The sequence below is a fragment of the Cryptomeria japonica genome, chromosome 4, assembly GCF_030272615.1.
Source record: "Cryptomeria japonica chromosome 4, Sugi_1.0, whole genome shotgun sequence".
Taxonomy (NCBI): domain Eukaryota; kingdom Viridiplantae; phylum Streptophyta; class Pinopsida; order Cupressales; family Cupressaceae; genus Cryptomeria; species Cryptomeria japonica.
Genome location: NC_081408.1, coordinates 563,705,932 through 563,729,280, shown reverse-complemented (window position 1 = coordinate 563,729,280; position 23,349 = coordinate 563,705,932). Strand labels below are relative to the sequence as shown.

The 23,349-nt window shown below is 34.8% G+C and overlaps 1 protein-coding gene across 1 annotated transcript in view; it reads left to right on the top strand.

The window, feature by feature from the left end:
• Positions 1–210: 210 nt before the first annotated feature.
• LOC131036103 (chromo domain-containing protein LHP1) overlaps positions 211–23,349 on the top strand; it is a 48,014-nt gene continuing 24,875 nt past the window's right edge. Inside the window, exons 1-4 of the mRNA XM_057967917.2 lie at positions 211–702; positions 2,115–2,140; positions 2,437–2,523; positions 3,751–4,482. Of these exons, the coding sequence (XP_057823900.2) occupies positions 436–702; positions 2,115–2,140; positions 2,437–2,523; positions 3,751–4,482 (1,112 nt within the window). The 5' untranslated portion in view covers positions 211–435. The remainder of the gene's footprint in view (positions 703–2,114; positions 2,141–2,436; positions 2,524–3,750; positions 4,483–23,349) is intronic.

Here is a 23,349-nt window from a genome sequence, read left to right as displayed (position 1 = left end):
TAAAACAAAAAGACATTTATTCTCATTTTATTAAACAGAGAGTTTTTAAAATAACATAGTGACCAATTAATCTATAAAAATAAAGAGAATTGCAACTATTTCCCAATAGTAAATGTTGAAGTGAAACTATTTCAAAATAGTTTTGATTTTGAGGGTTGTGCACTTTTATCATCCCACTATCACGCGGACACATTATTTAAGGAGGAAACATGATAGGAAATTGAATATACCAAATGGAAAAATCTTTCCACTAATTTGGAAAGAGAAAAAAGGGGGGAAACTCTGAAAGGGAAATTCGTTCGTACGACAGATCCGGCATTTGAAATGCACAGGTGAAGCACACCATGATCTGAAATACCTTCCTTTACTTCACTACTGGGGGGCTGAAGCTCAGACTACTAACATACAGTGAAGGGTTCGTGTTTGGCTGGAGAGATGGCAAGAAAAAGTGCCTCACCAGCTGTAACTCCGAAAGAGAAGAAGCAGCAGCAGCAAAGCGAGCAAGGCCGGAGAAAAAAGGACAAAGAGAAGACGCCCAGAACTTCTCCCAGGCTTAAATCTGCTTCCCCAACGGCTTCTTCATCTAATGCCAAAGATAAAGACAATGATGACAATGCGGGTGAGGTTATTGAAAATAACGCAAGTATGTTGGGAGAAGGGTTTTATGAAGTTGAAACCATTCGCAAGAAACGCATTCGCAAGGTACTTTTACTTCCAGAGCTTGTTTACGTTTTTTTTCACTTTCTTACAGTCCTCTTGGTTTGATTTCCTGTGCATGTGTCCTCGGTCCTTGGGATTTGTGCCAATCACCGATGGGTACTTATTTTAACTGATTTTTTACTTTTATTTTTCTATTTTTTTTCCTGGTTTTGGTGGGCTCTTTTGCTAGGCAGCGTTTTTCATCTGCAGGAGTTTGCCGCCTTTTCTTCCTAACTTTATTTTTCTCAAAAGCTGCTATTCTCCGTACAGAATATATTTATGGCCATCAAGTACTTGGAACTAGCTATCCCCTCAAGCTGGGAAATATTTAGAATATTTTTGAAGAATGTTGAACGAGTTTGCTGGAAAATACTTAGAATATTTTTTAAGAATGTCGAACAAATTTGCTGGAAAATATTTAGAATATTTTTGAAGAATGTTGAACGAGTTTGCTGGAAAATACTTAGAATATTTTTTAAGAATGTCGAACAAATTTGCTGGAAAATACTTAGAATATTTTTGAAGAAAGTTGAACAAGTTTGCTGGAAAATATTTAGAATGTTTTTGAAGAATGTTGAATAAGTTTGTTGAATAATATAGTACGTTGAAAAATGTACGGTGACGATAGACAAACAAATGCACGTGTAGGGTCATCTTATCACTTAGAAAATACTTAGAACATGTTTGAACTGTGTTGGTCAAGTTTGTTGAAAAACACTTCAACACACTGTCATTTAAATAGCTCAGGATTGCTCTTTGACTTACATTTTATTATCACATGCAGCAGTCAACTCCATTGCATGAACAACAGTGCTACTCGATGTAATGGTTCACATCTAGCTGAAAGCAAATGCTATCTTGACAAGTTTTTTAGGTGATTATATATGATATGGATGCATACAGGATAGACATAGGTGTATATGTAATGATCATAAATATATTCTGTATGGAGAATAGCCAATCACATTTTAGTATTTTACTTGACAATAAAGGTTTTTGGCATTTGGCGTATTTATCTGGAAGGAGATGTGTTGTTATAGATTTGTATAACTTGTTTTCCACTTTTGGGGAATTATACCCGGTGGGCTCTTTGTGAGCCAACTGTTTCCACCTTTGGGAGTTAACTGTCATTTCTCAATCTTTATTTTTCTTAGTAATCTTTATATCACAGCTGGTGTGTTTATCTAAAGGGAAATGTGGTGTAATAAATTTTAATCACTTGTTTTTCACTTTTAGGGAATTGAACCTTCATGATCTCTTTGTTACGCAACATTTTGTGACAGTTAGCTGCTTTTTTGTTCATAAGCTTTATTTGATCTTTGGTGCATTTATCTGGAAGCAAATGTGTTGTATTCTCCTTGGTTGATGTTGTTTGAAGCGAGTGGCATTGATAGTTTTGGCATTGGATGTTTCAGGGCAAGGTGGAGTATCTTGTTAAATGGTGAGTTACTAGCATGTAAAAATTTTACATCCTTTGTCTGCAGACATCTATTTTAAATATTTTTTATCCTGGTCTTTTCTGGTGTCACTTGTTGGTCTCTGTTACTTTCACTGTTGTCCTTATTCCTTAGTGAGACATATAATGCTTAAATTTTGTTTTTTGATGGCGAAAATAAAGGGCTTTAGGTACTCAACTAATGTCAGATGATTTATGTGTATGACCTGTAGGTTAATCTGCCATCATATCTCGTACACTGCTTAACCATTATAATCCTTTTTATTTTTCTGCTGTTGCAGGCAGGGTTGGCCAGAGAGTTCTAATACCTGGGAACCTTATCGCAATGTTAGATCATGCATTGACATAATACAAGAATTTGAGAAAAGGTACTACAGTAATTTTTTTTTTGGAAATACATAGTTTTCTTTTGAGAATGATAAACCTCTTTTGGTGAGAGTTATTAAAGCCAGTATAAAAGTTTAAGATGGCTTTAGGTGCTGGCTGAGCATCCGCTGGGGAGCAATGTTTATTTTTGTTTGACTTTACTCTTTTTTTTTATTAAGTTTTTGTACACGTGTTTCAACCTTATGACTAAGCGCTTGAGTAAAGTAGACCTTTCCGATTTCTTTACAATTTATGTTTTAAATGCATGCTGTAGTTGTATTTGATTTACCTTGTGAGATCAAGGGATTTGTTTGCTTCACCTTATGCCTCTCTACCTTGTCAAGTTCAGGAGTAGAATGTGCCCTGTCAATGCCTTTTATTTACTTATATTTTGGCTTGGTCTGCGAGACTGCCTTTACAGAAAAATCTTCACTCGATCTTTATATTTTGTTCAAAATTTTAACTCATTTTTCATTCTCCCGATCAAATCAGGGTCAGGGAGAAAGTTGACCTTATCAATGTCTTTAAATGCCTGTTGCAGGTGTATTTGGCTTGGCATGTGAGACCATCCTCCTGAGAACAAACGATTTGTTTATTTTACTTTATATGACTGCAAATTTTGTATCCCTTAACCTTGTTAAGAAGATAAAGAGTATACCACACCTTGTCAATTTCATTTCTTTGATTTGTATATACCCCTCGTGATGTGCCTTTTGGCTATAATAATATGGCCTGGGAATATCTCTTCTGTCAGATTCATCTGGGACTTGTACCTAACTTCCTATGTTAGGGTATACCGTATACCACACCAGAATTGAATGTAGTTGTTAAGCTGACTAAATATTCAACATTTGTATATATGAGTGTGACATGTTTTTAGGGAAATTGAATACGGATCTCCCCTATAAAAAGTCTTGATGTTTTACTGCTTGTGCTCATCCCGTTTGAATTACCTTGCCAATTTCTTTAAATGCATATTTAAGTAGTATTTGTTTTGATGTATGGGACTGCTTATAGGAAAAGTTCGATTTTTTAATTCACCTTATTTATGTTGTTCATATTTGGTGCCCATTAGTGGGGAAAACTGGATTTTCCAAATGTCTTTAAATACATGTTGCAGTTTATGAGTTTTTTTCAGATATTGTGCACCTTAGTTTTCAACCACATGACCAAAATCCTGAATAAATGGAACTGTCAATATATTTAACTGTGACATATCTTGGGTGCAGTAATAGCAGTGCTGGAAAGAGTGGGAGAAAGAAGCGGAAGCCTTCTCCAGAAGAACAAGAAGAGGAAGAAGAAGCTACAGAAGCAGGACTGTCAGATGTGCACAACGAAGTTGCAGATTTGATGGAAGATGAAAACTTGCAAGGAGGGATTTCAAAACAAGGTGAGGCTGAAGGAGCACCAGTCAGCACCCAGGACAATGCGAAGCACACTGAGGGGCTTGGTGAAGAGAATAATCCTGATAGGATTGAAGAGACACAGAGTTTATGCCAGAAGAACAAAACTGAGAAGCCATCCTATTCTGCTTCCTCTGAACCTGCAAAGGAAAACGGAACAAAGGCTTTCCAACTTGTGCTTGAAGAAGAGAGCAAAACAGCAGCAGAAGGAAAGGAAGACACTCTTCCTAGTGGTTGTGAACTGAGTGTTTCAAAGAAAGGGTACCCTGGCCTCGGGAGGCATGTGAAGCAGAGGGATGAGGGGGAGGATCAGCAAGCATGCCAAAGTCTTGACAAGCAACAGGAAAAGACAGTTTTTAATGGAGATGGATTTGCCCAAGTGGAGGAGAACAATAACAATGACATTGCCAACACCCAAGAGTGCTCAGTGCCTTTGTCTTCAGCATGTCCTCAATCTAACCAGTTTCCTGCCATCACAAATATACTCAAGGCGATCAGTTATAACAATTGCACATCAAAGGACAAACCAGATGTAACTGTTCTTTTCAAGGCTCAAAGGTGCAACACTAACTTAAATCTTATTGCAAGAAGCCTACATAATTCATTATATGACAATTTAATGGTTGCCAACCTCAATTTATTCTATGATATTAATTTATGATGTTGGAGTGGTATTTATTCTTGGTAGACAAGTTTGTGAAATTTTCACTCACAGTTTTCATGATGTCCAAGTAGTATAGAGTCCTGACCTAAATGTTTTTTATAATTTATAGTGCCAGCAAGAGACAGTGAGCATCCCTATCTCAATACGATATCACTTGGCTTTGAAGTTATAAAATTATTCACACCAATATTGTACTATTAGATGCTCCATCTATTGCTAGAGTGCAACCACATCAGCCCAAAGGTTTAGGTCGTAGGATGCACCTTAAGGTATGAGAGATCTTGTAAAAACGTTAAGGGTGGGCGTGGGTTTGTAAGGTGGCTATGTAGTTTGTGCATTGACAAAAGTAATAGCATCTGCATTTTTTTCATTGTAATTTTTTTCTCTTCTTTTCTTGTAGTTTCCCTCTTAAGAATATCATTTTGCTCTTTTTTCATTATTGTCATCCAATAAGTTGTTAGACTCTATTGTTATGTTTTTGTCAAGTTCCTTAAATGATAGATAAGTCGAAGTTTTCATTTGGAATTGCATCTCCCATTAGATGCAATACTTAAATTTATTAGCACAAATGGGCTGTCTTTTTTAGCTGATATAGTTGCGGGTTCTTAGGGTCCCATACCTACAGAAGAAAAATGCTAACAAAGGGGCAATTATAAGCTGATTTGACCAACATGATACCTGTGAAAAATGACAATTTTCTGCCTGGAAATAGACACAGGAATATCATAACCAGCCAAGAAAGGAAAACTGCACATACTAGAAAGGAGGAATTGCATTATGCGTACCATTATTTGTCCACAACCATCACATCAGGTCTACTGAAATCCTTTTTAACTATCCTTATGATACCAGCCTTGGAAAGTGAAGGGAGTGTGAACATGCATGATATCTCAAGATTGATATTCCTTCATGAGGTTATTGATCCAAAGAGCCAGATCAACTCATAATAATGCTACATCCTCAAAATGTATGTTAGAAGGAACCATAGGCATATGTGGGATTCCACCACGAGAATCAGAATGCCAACCTTCTTGAATATGCTGAGGTAAATTATCATCTGAACTCAGCTCCATCCTCAGCATCTTAGAGGAAGGTGATAAGAAGTGAAGGATCCATTCATGAACCACCTGATCCGCTACTCAAGCCTCTGGCTTCAATGCGAAATCATCAAGTAGGATGCCCTGGTCTGCAAAACACCTTTACCCACCGGGACAAGTACACTCAACACCTCCTTAACAAATGTCAATGTCACAGTCTCTGATGTTGTAGGTGCGCTTTAGATGCTGGTCTAAAATGACACCCTCCTTGTCTTCTATATCAGTAAACACTTCAGAAAACAAGCCCAACCAAACACCCCCGATGCATCACATGAAACAGAAATTCCCTATATATTATAGAGCTGTATCAGTTGTACAATAAGGCAGCCACTTCATAATAATTTTCAGGCATGTTTGGACTCAAACATTTTGCAACGGGGATCAAATATTCTGAGAAGGTGGCAGAAGAAATATGAATCTTTTCTAGCTTGATATTTTCATCAGTTTGCCATTCTATAGGATCGACACTGACCTTATTTTAAAAAGTCAACTGTGAAAGTACTGTATTTGCTGAACTATTGCCCATCCTATTGCTTTCTCTGTTGCAGCATCTCTAATAAGTTTCTTGAAATCACACCAATCAACTTTACTTCTATATTGCTTTTAAGTTTAACATTTTCTTTGATAGACCCATTAATAATTACTTGTAAATCTTCTTTGACCTCAAAAAGTTGAGAATTCATGGATTTTGCTGAAATCAAACCTTTATGAAGATCCAGATCTTCTGCTTCATTATTTGTTCTTGATCCTGGGAAGAAAACCACCTTTAACAAAAGACTTTGAGTGGGAACAAAGCATTGCTTCAGCACCAGCCAGATTCGGGTTACCTTTTGCTACTGTTTAAAAATGGAATTTAGAAAACCTTGCCTGAGGTTATCAATTGCTTTTTGGATGATTTTACATTCTTTCTATTACCCCTTTATTTGTGGGGTACAAATAGGTTATGTTTGGTCTTTATCATTATCATTTAACCATTTGCTGTAAAATCTTCTCTCCTCAAGGATTTTTATTTATTTTTGGTACTCTTGCTTTTCTATGGCTGCCTAGATTTCATGATTTTCCTGACATTAATAGTAGTAATGTATTTTTTGTACAATTTAACCATTGTGCGTTTTGTCTTAAAAAGTGTTCTTGTTTCCATGTTGCATCTTCCTTTATATATTCCTATTACATTCAGTAAATATATGTTCACTTACAGGGTAGCACTTTTCACGTTTTATTGAATTTGATATTTCCATTAGTAAAGTGTAGACAACTTTTGGGTATATAGCTGTTTTAAATAATAAATTCATCATTTTATTTATTTATTTATTTGGAATTTGTTCTAAATGAAGATTGCCAAGTCCCTTTCTTGAAATTCTAGAGCTTTATCATGTTTGATGCTATTGTAATCAAAATATAATCCTAGTTTTCAATTGTGTTACTTTTAAGTACTAGTTTTCCCAGTCCAATTAATAATTTGTTTTTCTTTTCAAAATAACAACAAAGCTAGAACAATTAGATTTAAACTAAGTAAAATAAAACACTAAAGTAGAAATTGAAATGAAAGGAGATTGAAATACGAAGGTTTGTTTTGTTTTGATGTTTGGAGTTGATTTGGTGGTAGTAAAATTTTAGAAGCTTTTGGAAGAGCGATTGAAAGTTGTTTTGGAAGGTTTGTAGAGGTTTTGAGAATTGTATCAGACATAGACAACTAGTTAGGTGCGAAAGTTACAAGGCGACATGCTTGTGACCTCCTCTGAGTGTTTATGTTCAACCTCACACAAGTGATACTCCTCAAATGGTAAAGGCCCCTAGTTGTGAGGCTTTGGAACTTCTTGGAGTTTTTCAGCAAAAATAGTGCTCTTTTTTGTGATTGTAGAATTGTTTGATGCATTTGGAGGAGTGAGAAAAAGTTAGCAGAAGTTAATGGGAGAAGAAAAAAATGTTGCTAGGGTTACTTTTTTACCAAAGGTATTTCAAGTTTTGTTTTCTATTTTTTTCTCCAATGTTGGTGTTTTTTGTTTCTTTGTTGCTTTTTCATCTTGCTTCTCGAGATATGCTCAAGAAGGTTTCAATCGGTGTTAGACTTGTGGCTATGTTTTATGATGTCTATAAATTGTTTTTGATCATTTTCATGATGCTAGAAGAGAGTTTTCTTTGAGTTTATAACTATTTCAAATGGTTTTGTTTAAACTACTCTAGGAACTACTACAGGTGTATTTAATGTTATCTTGCTCCAAGAGTGTTTGCTATTTTGTCACAGGATAATGTATTCAACTCTAGGAGGTCTATGATTTTAACTTAAAGAGGTCAGCATTTGAGTATTTATCCTCTACTATTAATTGGTGACAAGAATTAAACAAAATGTTATTTTAGCCATTCAAACTATGATGCTGAATAATAGCTTTTTCATGCTAATTTTGGGTACAAAATGTTTTAGAATTGGATTAGAGTATGAAACCATTGTGGGTTCGACTAGGAATTTGAGTTTTTGGCCTTGAAACGAACTTGTGTCTGTCCTATCGTTTCTTGTTGTTTTTGGTGTTGTCTTGTGTTTTTAGGTCGTTTTCGAGATGATTCCAATGACACAATTCTTTGACTTATTTTTTTTAATGCCTAAAATAAGAAAAAAAACCCTAAAATGTTGCATTCTTTTCACTTTTCATTCATGCCATGTGACAAAGAGGCATTTAGACACAACACAACACAACACAACACAACAAAACACAAAGATGTGATAGAGAAGCAGAACATGGACACAATTGATATGGAGAACAAGGATGTAAGTTGAGGGTTGAGTTGGACAAGGATGTAACGGATTAATGTATTTCTTTGCATTTTCCTCATAAACAACAAATCAATCTAATCTATGAAAACTCAAAATCAAAATAAAAACCCTAGTTTATATTTTTTTTATGGATTAAATTTGACTTGAATTTTGAATGTATAAAATATTATAATTTTAAATTTATATTATATATTATAATAAAAGATAAACCTAGTCAAATTTAATTTATAATTAAAACTAAATCTAAAATGATTTGTTTGGTTGTTTTATTATGTAGTCTATGGTAAACATTTATATGACTCTCACTCACAAGCTGCAAATTTAATGCAAATTTAACATTAGTTCCCTAAGATACTTTAGCCATAGATGAGCATTATATTTAAATATCAAGACTTAATATTTGAATTTTTTATTTAGATTTTATGTAGATTATTTACATTTAATTATTTTATTTGTTTTTTCGAGGTTTTGTTTATAAATTGTGGGGTTTAATAAAAATTTAATATCGCAACTAGTTCTAATTCCATCAACAATCCTCCATTCATTGACCCCTAACTTCATTGCTATGGAGGCATGTACAAATATTAGAGCATGTTCTAGGTGGGGGGGCATGTGTTTGGATATGTCTTGGGTGTGGGACATGGTATACAAGCTCCTATAGCTGGGTGAAGGGATAGTTGTGTGGAATTCTTTGAAAGGGAACCAAAGCATGCCCAGGAAAAAAGAATGTACCTATGCCACCTTCTAAAGTATAAGAATATATTAAGGAGCAAGAGGAAGCAAATGCAAGGGTTGAAAGTAAGTTGGGTCATGCATTGAATACATGAAGGGCCTCATAGAGGCCGCATACTTCATCATTTCATACCCATAGTGTTGCTCTTGATATTGTAGTAGAAAGCCATCCATTTTAAAGAAGAAATGATGATGAGGCTAGTATTCCAAAGAGAGCAAGGGGCTATTGGAATGGGCATTTAATAATGATGCTAGAGATATTGTTAATTGTTCCCTTGCTGGATGTCTCTATGTAAATGGTTTATCATTCAATGTTGTTTGATCACCCTATTAGCAAGACATGGTAAGAAAAATAAATGAAGCTTCAGAGGGGTACATAGGCCCAAGTTATAAGAAGCTGGGTAGTACTTTATTGTCAAAGGTGGTCAAACATATAGAAACTGTGTTAGCACCCATTATGGCCTCATGGAAAGAAATAGGTGTTATTTTTTATGGATGGAAGTATGCAAAAAAAAGACCATTAATTAATGTGATTGTAGCGTGATGTAAATTGGTAATGTTTCTAAAAGTTGTTGATTGTGAGGGCCAAGTGAGGATCACAATTTATTGTTGACATCCCTATACAGTGCATTAAGAAAGCATTTACTCAAAATGTTGTCCAAGTTATAACAAACAATGCAGTTGTAGAGTAGTTGTTAGTTGAGATATGATTCCTACATTTTGGCACCTTTTGTTGTGCATTCACTCAACCTCATGCTATAGAAGGTGGCTATGAGAATAGCTTGGATTAAAGAAGTCTATGTTGAAGCTGAAGAGATCCAAATGTTCATAACAAACCACCACATGTTGTTGGCAATTTGTAGATCATTCTCACGATTAGAGCTATTGAAGGCAATTCAAATTTCAAACAATGCAATTTTTTTTATTTTATGGTTTACTCCAATAATTTGTTCTAAAAATTTATACATAAAATTTTCTTTATTTTTATTTTCAAATTTGTTGTTGGGACTAGATTTGCATCCAACACTATTGTCTTGAGACTACTTGTGAAGGTTTGAAAGGCACTTTCCAGCTTGGTTATTAGCCAAGCTTGGACCATATTCAGGCAATCCAATATTGATAGGGTAGTAAAGGTAAAGCAAAAAATTCTAGATGACACTTGGCGGGATTGTGTGGACTATCTTCATAGTTTCACTAAGCTCATCATGAGTATGATTTGCTTTATTGACATGGGTAAGTCATGCTTGGGGGATCTTTATGATGAAATAGACTCAATGTTTGAGAAAATAAAATTCATCATGATGCACAAGCATCATTACGTAAACGTATTTTGTCTTAGTTTATTTTTATTTGTTAAAATTCTATTTGAAATTAGTTTGTGCCAGTTTGGGACGGTCATGACTAGGAGATGGTTGGCATGGTCGAAGAAAGGTAGATGGGAGATAGGCTAGAACGGGTGGAGGAAGGTTGAATGAAAGAGGCCGACGATGGGAAGAGCAGATAAATCGAATAGTAGAAGGTTGTGCACCCTCTAGGAGAGTGAGCGACATAGATTAAAGAAGTCACACAAAATAACAAATGTAAGGGAGGTTGAACAGTTGAAGGTTGGTCAGAAAATACAGAGGAGATCGCTGAGTAGAAAGCATGGACTCAAAAAGAATGACAGAGGAATGATGAATAAGAAGATTGAGAGTCGGAATGGGCTCGAAGCTTAAGATGTGGAACAAACAGAATGTGGAAGTTTGTTGAATACTGAAGAAGGCGTGACAATAGTGACATGAGTAGTTTGGATGACCAAAATTAGGCCTGTATTGTTGACTGAAGTAATTTTGTACCATCTTTGTGGAAGATTGAATAAATAAATGTTTTGTTGTTCTTTAGGAGGCTCTATTAATTTATATTGTTTCTTGTAGTACCATAACCTCTTGGCAAGAGGTTTAACTAAAAAGACTAATCTGTTCATAGTTTTTGTTGATAATATGGTATGTTGCAGAATTCGGTTACTCTCGTGAACTCACAATATTGGTTCCCACTTTTTGACCAACTTTTACAGTTAGATGAACATTTTGAAAAAAAACCTTCACTTTCTGACACTTATAACTTTTAAACCGTTAAGAATTTGAAAGTGATGTAAACTAGTGAATTGTAACATCTTGTAGGTAGTTTCTAAATATTTTTTATTCTATTTTTTTTGAATAAAATTTTATTTTTTTCCATCTCCCTCAAAAAGTAGTTTTTTACAACAAACAACATTTTTTAAGAGTGATGTGCATCTCGAAACGCATAACTTTTTTTCTATAAATGATCAAAACTTAAGTCTGACTACTTATAATTTAGGTATAGGTGTACATTTGAACACATAACTTGTTCTATATATATCAAAATTCAATTTTTTTTTTGGTTATAAAGAAGACATCAATACTTAGTGCATATATATTTTTCAGAATTTTTTTGAATTAGTTTACTATTTTTCCCAATGCATTAAACAAAGAAGTTCATGTTCGGTGAAAAACCTACATTCATAAGAAATAAAATAAAAATATATTAATAAAATTAAATATATTAAAAATTATACTATTTGGAAAGCTTATAATTAGGACTAAATACTTAAAAAAACAAAACTTCTAAACGAATTCATTTGAGCCCCTAAAGGTTAATGTAAAATTGGTTTTTTATCAGCATTTGATAGATGCAAAGGAGACTCCATTGCAAGTATGATTTAGAAGTAGAGAGGTTCGATCCAAGAAATTTTGATCTAAGAGCCTTTGATCTATGAGCCTTTGATCTATCTCTTTTAAATGTATTACTTCAAATGGGACCTCTTAAAGATTCAATCATTATATTTTCTTAAAAATGTATGATTTCAGCAAAAATCAGAATGTACAAAAAAGTGGGAACCAACATTGTGAGTTTACCCCTATTCTGTTCCTGTCACAATCTAGACATGAAGCTTGTAGAAATTGGTTATTTTCCCGAACTTCTTATCATTATTGCCTTGTGATTTGATTGTAAGTTCCTGTGTGTTCAATAAGTTTTGGTGTTCAACAAGGCGTGCCATCATTTGGTATCAGAGCACAAAAGATCTGGGCAGAAAAAATTGGTTATAGTCATTGATTGTGGAGATTGCAATTTGATGTTTCATAAATATGGGTTTGTAGATCTGTGCATTGCAGATTGACAGGGTAGAAGGAAGAACCTAGGTACCAAAAGGTTTGGGCAAGGAAATTGGGTATGATTGATGTTCATGCATTCTTCGAAAGTTTGATGTTCATATATGCTTGGGAAGTTTTGTGTGTTGCAAATAGGGTACCAGCACATTGGGCAGAGTAAAAAGAGTGAAGACCTAGGTGATGTCTCACAAAGACAAGGTCAAGAGAAAGAAAGATGTAGAAACAAACGAAGCAAGAAAGTCCCAAAAGAAAAGACAAGATGAAAGCCAGTATGGCAAGACAAGATGTAGAGTTTGAAGGAGAAATGACAGATTTGAGAATTGATATCGAGAAGTGTAAGATTATGGTGATGGAATAGCTTGAGGAGAGAAGCCAAGAATATGTTTGGGTTTGGCCAATGAGAAAGAAGGTAAAGTACCCTATGAAGGAGATTGTCAAGGAAAGAAGGCAGAAGATGGCTGCCTTGAAAGGAGTAGATAGAAAAGGTTTGGGCAACATAAAGTTGTTGAGTAAGGATCATGTCATGGAAGAGGTAAAAGAAGTTCTCATTGCAGAGAACATGAAAGAAAGTAAGAAAAAGAATGCAGAGTAGTGCAAAAAGCAGCAGTCGAAGAGGAAAGAAAAGAGGAGAGGGAAGTGTCTGTGAAGAAGGCACTTATAGAGACAACTTGGCCTCTTATTTTATTTGCTAATATTATGTTTGAGGATATGTATGCAAGTATGAGGAACATGATAAGGAAGGTCAATAATGAGACCTTGAAGATGATGAGAGACGAGGCAAGAGTAGCACTCAAAGAAATAATTGAAGATGAGAAAGAGGGAAGACAAGTTGTAGCAGTATGTCAGGAAGATGCAAAGCAATAGTTGGCAGCAGAGGGTCATTGTAAAGATTTTGAAGCTAAAGCTAAGGTTGATGTTGAAATATACTAGTACGATAAGGAACATTTTGAAGATGCCCTAGAGTATCATAATGCCTTAGAGGATGGTGTGGATGCAGGACAAGATGTCTATGCAGTGGAAGAGTTGGAAAGCCTAGAAGTCAATGGCTGAAGCAAATTGGAACAACAGGTAAACATAAGTGACAATGTTGATTCTAATGTTGTTTTTTATCCCTTAAATGGAAGAGAAGATGTGGATGAACAAATCTACAAGGAGAGAAGGAAATTGGTAAATCATGGGTATATAATTCCAAGTTGGCAAAAGAAATCGATTGTTGAAGGGCAACAATTTAAGCGTAATGCAAAAGATGTTTTTGATAGTGTTTGTGCTAACAAGCAGGTGCAAAAGATGAAAGATATGATGAAGAACAAGTGGAAACCTAATTGTAGGGTGAGTTGGCAAGCAAGGGAGCATAAAGAAGATGGTTTAAAGAAAAGTTCAGTTCATAACTCAGAAAGGACAAGTGCAGCAATGAAACAACATCAGCCCAAGATTATGGAAAACAAAGTATGGATGGTTCAGAGCAAGACAATAGTAAAGAAGAATGATGTTTCAGAATGTGGTAATATGAAGAAACTTAAAGTGAATAGAAGATGTGAAGAGAAGAATGAGTTTGTGGGTGTAAAAGAGAGAGAATTTGCAGAAGGAGCATGTCTTATGGAGGGCATGGAAGAAATAAATGGAGCTGAAAAGATAAGGGTATTACCGGCAGGAAATGTGGAAGTAAAGTATAACATTGCAACAATTTTAAAGGTTGAAGAAATACCAAGGACTTGTGAAGGTCTTGTGGTTGGAAAAGATCTTAGAGGAGAGAATGGAAATGATAACACAAACTTGGTAGAGAAGATTGTAGCAAAGGTAGAGGTTGTTGAAGGTCTAGAAGATAAAGATGCAATATTTCAGTCTTTAGACAATGATAATTTTTTTGTATCTTTGGATGGAGTTGTTGAAAGGAAGGGTTTAAAGGAAGATGATGTAAACAATACAAAAATAAATGGTGAAATTGACATGTATGAACGAGAGATGGAATTGTGGAGACTTGTAGATGAAAAAAGAAATGAGAAGAAGATACAAGGAAAAGAAAAAAAACAAAGGCAAATTGAAGAAGGTAAGATTGTCAAAGAGTTTAACAAAAGAATGGATAGTGAAGAGGAAAATGCAAAAAAGAAGTTGGAATTGAGTATTGAATAGAAAAAGAATACAACAAAAGCATTTAATGAACAAAATGAAAGTACATATCCAGATTAGGGGGTAGTAGCAATTTAAGAGGGCACTTATGGAACATCCTTTGGGGTAGCAGTAGAAGTCAAAAGCATGCTTGGAGGAGAAGATACAAATAACAATGCAAAAGCAGAAGTTAGTGCAATAAATATTATAAATAATGAAGGCAATCAAATTTCTAACAAAGATCGGACAAAGATAGAATTGGAAGGACCAGTAACCCATAATAATGAAGATGATTTGTGGGAACAATTTGCAGCTATAGAGAAAGAGAAGATAGGCAAAGTGGAAGTGTAATGTCCCCTACCTGATCTACTTCAACATATTAAAATTGATTGATATGCTTCAATTAGTTATTAACAAGTGCTTATCTATTTTCTTCATTAGATGATTAATATCATTATTAATATAAATATCAGACTCTGTTACTACTTCAATTTTAAGGGAGAAGTGTTTACGTATGTTACCAAAGTGCTTAGAGACCAACTACAATAGGTTCCCTCAAAGTTTTTAGATCCAAGCCCTTACCTATCTTGGGTCTATACCCTCAAGGCTTATGGTTCGCTGATCCCCACCCTATCTTGGGACTTAACCTATTGCTTGGATTTATACTGCCCCTCTTTGGAACATCTCATCCCCATCTTCTTAAATACTGACAGTAATAACATGATTTAGACTATAAGTACACTAACTTCTCATGTATTATAAATATATATGAAATTAAGTATGATTGTCATACATATTGCAATTTATAACAATATTATTACAAGATTTTGCATAACAACTTTATCAGGCTTCATATACTAAGCATACATATTAAGCACATCCCCATGCATACCACCAAGAACACAAATGTTACTGCCTGTAACTTGATAACAATTCTGATCTGATCTGATCAATGGTGATGTCACTAGATGCTTTTGATTCCTTCCCTTTATATCTCTCAATTTGAGGGAGAGGTCACACCTCTTCATCATGTATGCCCTTTGGCAAGAGACACACCCTTTCACCATTAGCACCCTTTGAAAGAGTGCACCTCTTCATTATTTCTACCCTTTGAAAGGGACACAACCTTTCATAATCAGATCTGCACTTATTATTTAAATCAGATCTGCACTTCTCATTTCCAAATTATCCCCCCCTCTGCACTTCTCCCTTTTATATCTCATTGTTAAGGGAGTCACAACTTCTTCCTTTCATGTCTTTTGACTTTTCATTAACTTTATTAATTTTTAATTAATCATATTTAATTATATTATTTTATATTTTAATTTAATTTTTAATGTTTTAATTTTATTATTATCATTTATTATTTAATTCTATTTCAAAGTGGGGACATTATAGGAAGGTAAACAGTGCAAGAAGACAAAGAAGGATGTGGAAAAGAAGGTTACAATAGAAAACAAAGAAGTTTTAGTAGCAATAGAGGCAGGATGTGGAATAGTATCCGAAGATTTTTATATGGATGTTGTAATTCATGAGAAGGAACATGAAGTTGGCAATAATTTGTTGTCACAACAGTTGGCCATGGTGGCAAAGTGGCTAGACAAGATGTTGGATGAGGAGGTTGAGTATGAAAATGAAATGGTAAGTGTAGTGGTAGAAAATAATGCTGAAATTGTAATGCAAATGTATGTGGGGAGTGACCTGGAAGACATGGAAATCTTTAATTTCCATCTATTCATTTCCGATGTTTTGTGTGTGGATGAAAGGATGCGAAGAGATTGGAGAAGGCTATTAGACACTAGAGATAACTTCAAAAGAGTGGAGTGGAGAAGTGGACAACAATGTTGGATGAATGTCGAAGAAGAGTTAAAGTGATGTTGGAAGAAGAGGAAGAAAGAACGAAGAGAAGTAGGAGTTGATTGTTACTCCCATGTGCAGGAGCACATGCTTTCTTTTGTCTCCTGGGGAGTTTGATGCAGGAGCATTGTTCCGTAAATGTATTTTGATTTGTTAAAATTTTGTTTGAAATTAGTTTGTGTGAGTTTGGGATTGTTATGATTGGGAGACGATTGGTAGGGTTGAAGAAAGGTGGATGGTAGATAGGCTAGAACGGGTGGAGGAAAGCCGATGATGGGAAGAGCAGAAAATACTTGAATAGTAGAAGGTCGTGCACTCTCTAGGAGAGTGAGCGACAAAGATTAAAGAAGCCATGCAAAAGAACAAATGTAAGGGAAGTCAAATAGTTGAAGGCGGGTCAGAAAATACAGAGGAGATGGTCGAGCAGAAAGCATGGACACAAAAAGAGGAACGATGAGTAGGACGATTGAGAGTCAAAATGGGCTCGAAGCTTAAGATGTGGAATAGACAAAATGTGGAAGTTTGTTGAATACTGAAGAAGGCATGACAACTGTGACATGAGTAGTTTGGATGACCAGGATCAGGCTTGTATTGTTGAATGAAGTAATTTTGTACCATCTGTGTGAAAGATTTAAATAAATGTTTTGTTGTTCTTTAGGAGGCTTTGTTAATTTATTGTGTTTCTTGAAGTCCCATCACCTCCTGGCAAGAGGTTTAATTAAGAAGACTAATCTGTTCATAGTTCCTGTTGATAATATGGTATGTTGCAGAATTGGGTTACTCTCTATTTTGTTCCTGTCATAGTTTAGACAGGAAGCTTGTAGAAACTGGTTATTTTCTTGAACTTCTTATCATTATTGCCCTGTGATTTGATTGCAAATTCCTATGTGTTCAATATGTTTTGGTGATCAACAAGGCGTGCCATCACATCATAAATGCAAAAGGGCAAGGCCCTAAGAAAACCTTCTTCAAAGAGGTGTAGTCAATTTGTGTTGTGCGATGGAACAAAATGACTACCACAGTCCATCTTCTTGCCTTCTCATTGACTCCCAAATATTATAGTGAAGAGATCCTTGCTATGCCAACAAGGGTGCCACCACATCGTGATACAAAAGTTGATGATAGGTTTAAGAAAGATCTTACTAAACTCTTCCATGATATTGAAATGGAAGATGTAGTTAGAAGTGAATTTGTTGATTTTGAGCCTCCATTGGTCACAATCCTATTGCTCTTTGTGACAAGCATAGGAAGGATTCTCACACTTTGTGGTACCTCAATAGCCACAAGTGGCCACACCTCCAAGTTCTTGCAATCAAAGTTCTCACAAGTAAGTTTGTGATTTTTCTCTCTCTCTAAATATGGTTGTCATTAAAAAATTGTTATTTTCAAAGTTAAGTTTGATTTACAAAATTGTTAATTTAAAAGCTCTAATGAGAGCTCCCTTTGCTTCAATGGTGTGCTAGTTCTTCTTCAGCTGAACGAAATTGGAGTACATACTCCTTCATCGACTCAGTGAAGCGCAATTGATTGGCATCAAGCAAAGCAGAAGATCTAGTCCATGTGCATTCCAACTTGCGCCTTCTTACTCATAAAAATGATGAGTACAATGAAAGGGCAACAAAGTCGTGGGATGTAGGACAAAAGCATACGAACTTGGATCTTTTTGTTGTTGCACAATCTTCAGTTATTGAGGACTTGAGTAGCCAACATGCTTTTAATGCAAGTGGTAGTGGGGTTCCATTGCCTAATGTTAATGTTGATGACAATCTTGATATTGACGATGACCCATATGGTGCTGATTAGTGAACTGATTGATAATTGTATTATTGAGATTCGCTATTTTCGACTTTGATTGTGTGAGAATTTTTTGCATCAATGTTTCAAATTACACACTATGATCCATCATCAAGATGAGAGAGTGCATAAGGAGAAGGAGAAATGTTAAGTTGCAAACTAAGACACCCTAAAAAGGAGGGATGGGAAGGGTGAAGGAAGAACACATAACTCAAAGAGAGTTGACACGACAAGGGAGGGTTGAAACATACACAATAAGTTGAAAAGAAAAAGAAAAGGAATAAAAAGTTATGATATTAATGGAGAACAAACATATAAACAAAATTTAAATTTAAAAATAAAATTGAAAAAGCTATATATATATATATATAAAGTAAGTTTAAAGAAATAATAATTATAAATTAAACACAAAAGAATAGGAGAGAAAGGAACAACATGAAAATAATAAAAGGAAAAAGATAAGACTATTTAACTATACTACTAATGAAGTCCAAAAAACTAGTGAACATGCTAAGAGAAAATAATTTAACAATAAATTTAAAATGACTAAAGGACAAGATACCGCTAAGAAAAGCATATATATATATATATATTAATACAAAGGCTATCTTGCTATTTATGTTTTTCTAGGCTTAGGCTTATAGGCTAACAATAATAAGGGAGAAATATAATACAACTAGATTTAATGGTAGGAAATAACAGTAAAAACAAAATAAGAATCTTGTAAGCTAATAAATAAAAAAGTTGACAAAACCAATAACAAATAAAAGAAAATAGTAAGGCAAGCACTACCTATGAATAGTCATGAGGAAAGAGACTCATTTACAAGGGAAGGGGATGGCCAAGAGGGCAATTGGAGGATGGGGTTGGGACGAACGATTGTTGAGTTTGGACAAGAGAGGTTGCCATGAGAGACTTAGGTGCCATCCTTTATCACGGTTAAGGTTGGAAGGGTGATTGTATATCTCTATAGCTTCCTTGAGTTTTCTCTTGAAGAAATTGTCTTCTCTAGACAAGATTTGTGTGTTCCAAACATATGTGGTGTTTGGTAGAGGAGTGCTCAGCTAGAGCAGATTTAAGGACTCGATCAAGCTTGATGGAGCCCAAATCCAACCTCCAAGCCATAAATATGGACACCACGTCTACATTTGTCCTAATTTTGAACTCAAAGCTCATGTACTCTGCACACGAAAACTTGTCTACCATCCTCATAAATTTTTGAAGATATTTCCCATTCGCTCCTTGTACACTTTGCCAATGAAGGCAAGTTGTTGCTGGTCTGTACCCAACGGAAATTTGGCTTCCATGCTTCCTTCAGCCAACTCATAGACTCACCTTCTTGCCTTCGACTCCCCCACCAAACCCCTCAGCTCAAAATAATAGTATTGAATAAAACAAGGAGTGGGTTAATGAGCAATTAATAAATGCTCACCGACACTCCACACAAATCTCTGCCACCCTTATTATTTCCCCGGCCTTCGAAGATCTCATACAATTGCGTACCTCCCAAGTTGTCACCCTTGGCTAGTATATACAACCACACAACCTTGTAGAAAACACTTCACATCTGCCTATCACATCAATTTGCCTCTTCAAATTTTGTCAAGTATCGAAAATCTTCCCATTGTACCTCCAATTCATCATCACTTACACAACACCCCCAATTCGACAACACATCTGCCTCCTTATTACCTTCCCTCTTAATGTAAGAGATTCTAAAATTTGAGATTTGCTTTAACTTGGATATAATAATTTTAATAAACTCTTCTAACTTCCAGGATTGTGCTTCGCCTTTGGTGATTGTGTTTACAATCACTTGGGAGTCTCCTTCTAGGTTCAAGTGTGATAGAAAGATAAGAAGCCAAGTCGATTGCAAGGATTACCGCTTGGGCTTTCGCGTCACTATTTGTCCCATCTCAAGGTCTTTGTGCTCGAATTGCCAAAACATTGCCCCTATCATCTCTAGCCACACAACCAACACTTGAAAGGGCAGGATTGCCTTTAGAAGCATCGTCAAAATTAAATTTTATCCATCCTTTATCCGGTTTTTGCCCAACCACTTCTCCTTCTAGCTTGTATATTGGATCAGCCTAATGAGGTCCATTAATAGGCTATTAGTAGTATAGTTAAATAATCTTATCTTTGTCCTTTTATTTTTTTCATGTTATTCCTTTCATTAATCTTATTTTCATACACACACATATATATGTTACATACACATACACATACATATATATACATGTACATATACACACATACATATATATGCATATACATATTCATACACACTCACACACTCACATACATACATACATACATGCATGCATGCATGCATACATGCATGTATATATATACTTACATGTACATGTATATACATATAAACACATATACATAGACATATACATATATTTATACCTATGTATCTATGTATGTACATACATATACATACATGCATATATATACATATGTATATACGTATATGTATACATACATGTATGTATATGTATATGTATACATGTATGTATATATTTATGCATGTATATATATGTATCTATGTATGAATGTATATATATGTATGTATACACACACACAGATATATATATATATATATACACACACACACACATATATGTATGTATGTATATACATGTCTATACACATATATATGTATGTATACACACACATATATACATGTACACACACACATTTATATGGATATGTTTGTGTGTATATACATATATATATCTGTGTACATATATATATGTATGTGTATATTGTTGGCAATATGTTGGATTTGGTTAAGTGTTGTCATTGATGTCAACATTGTATCTCGGTTGGATATGGTTTTGACCTATCTCGGTTAGACTTGGTGTTTGTCTTGGTTTTGGTTGTGATTCTGATCCGATATGATTAGATCCTTGGATTCGGTTTTGGATGGTTATTCAGGTTGGCTACATGCTTGTCATATTCTATTGGTTCATGATTTGGTGCTCCTGAGTTATCATTTATGTTCCTGGTTGATATTTCTTGGTACCCGTTAGCTTTATCGGTTGGTGATACTTGATGATTTGGTTAAGTGATTTTGGTTCGGCTTATGGAAATGGTTTCTAACGTGCTGAAGGTGTTCTTGATCATGTTCTAATTGTTTGGTGGTTTCGCATTGATTGGCGTGCTGATTTGGTGGTCCTATTTGGATCTGGTTGATTATTCTCTATTATTGCACTAAGGGTTTCTACTGGTTGGTGAAACGTGTTGGAGATTGGTCTTAGCGTGATTTCTGGCGGATGTAATTGTTTGGGAAATTGAATTAGGTCCATGCTATGTAATGTAAATTGTAATAATGGTCCGGTGATATCATGTGATGTAATTTTTTGTAATTATCGGTTTATGGGTTTAGGGTTTAGCCGACCTTATCATTAAGGTTGATGAATTGTATTTATAGGTGACTTATTTATGTAATCTCGAGATCGATGGTTATGTCTGCATTATCAAAGAAAGGTTTATGTGCGAACAATGATATATCATTCAGCGGAAGGTTGTGAAGGATTTGGTGTTGCAGGACAAACATATGTGCTTAATCGGAATTGTATCAAGCATTAGGAGATGCTACTTCCACAGTTCATTCTTTATGTATTGTAGTCCGACGTGTTTGTAAGTCAGTGAGACTTCTCTTTTGTGATGAGCAGTGCACTCTAGGTGGTTGGCCTGATTGCAAGTGCAATCCCCATTGTAATTATTTCACATATTGCTGCAGAAGTATTATTTGATTGTGGGTAGGGTTTCCCATTGTGGGTTTTCCCTTTATCGGGTTTTCCACATCAAAATATTGGTGTTGTGTGTACTGTGCTTTCATGCTTAATCTTTCATTGTGCTCCGGTATAAAGTTTAGTTATACTTGTAAGAAAACTAATTCACCCCCCCCTCTCAGTTTTCTCCCGACATCATAACTTTCTAACAATATATATATATATAGTTAGTGTGTGTGTGGATGTATTTATTTATATAGCTTTTTCAATTTGATTTTTAAATAAAATTTTGTCTTTGTGTTTGTTCTCCATTAAGATCATAAGCTTTTATTCATTTTCTTTTAACTTATTTTATTTTTCTTTTTAACTTATTGTCTATGTTTTAATCCTCCCTTGTCTTGTCAACTCTCTTTGAGTTCCGTTTTCTTCCTTCACCCTTCCGAGCCCTCCTTTATAGGGTGTCCTAGTCTGCAACTTACCATTTCTCCTTCCCCTTATGTAGTCTCTCATCTTGATGATGGATCACAGAGTGATCTGAAACGTTGATGCAAAAAATTCTCAAACAATCAAAGCCAAAAATAGCAAATATCAATGTCATTAACTATATTATTTCTATGTTTAGCAATGACTATTTATCATGAGATTCTAGTTTGACCTTTTTGATATTGAAAATCGAATTTCAATTAGTATGCTATGTTTGAAAATTTAAAATTTGAATGATTTTGTTTAGCATATGTATTTGCATGTGACATTCTAAACTTAATTATGCTTTTTAGCTTCACCTATATATTATTTTATTTTATTTTTGTACGAATGTACCCAACCCCCAAATTTTTTTGTCGTGTTAGGGTTCCGCAACCATATTTGTACTTCATTCAACAACTTAGCATTCAAGTTAGGTCATATATGTTATTGCTCGATCAATGATTAACGTAATGACAATATAATTGAATGAAGGTTATTTTTTTTATATAATCGAATAAAGGTTATGTTTTAAAATTTCAATTTCATCCACCAACAACTATCATGTGATTTTGCTCTTGGAGATAATGATTTGGAAAAGCCAATTTATCCTCGAATCTTAATTGCTAATGTGGTCTCAAGCTGTGAAGTTCTATTTTCTTGTGGCCGACTTCTTTTTATGACAGCTAATTTATTAGGGTTTAAATCCTTCTGATTTGGTGATCAATAATGTTATTAAGGTTGCATTGATTTTGCTGTTTGAGTTTTTGGTTTTCCTCGACCACTTAGTATTTCATTTCTATCAAAATGGCTTTTCTCCTTGTTCGTTCAAAGATGCTTGAGGCATTTCATTGCTGGATTGTGTGGCTTTTCCTTGATTTTTCTTTCTAGCTTTGCTTTTCTTTGTAACTTTTTTTTATTGCATGCAATTGTGTCTGTTTTTTTGGGCTGTTGGCATTTTTCTAGGCTTTTGGAAAAGAATATAGATAGATTAGCATGGCCATTTTGTTGGCCACTAATTACCCTT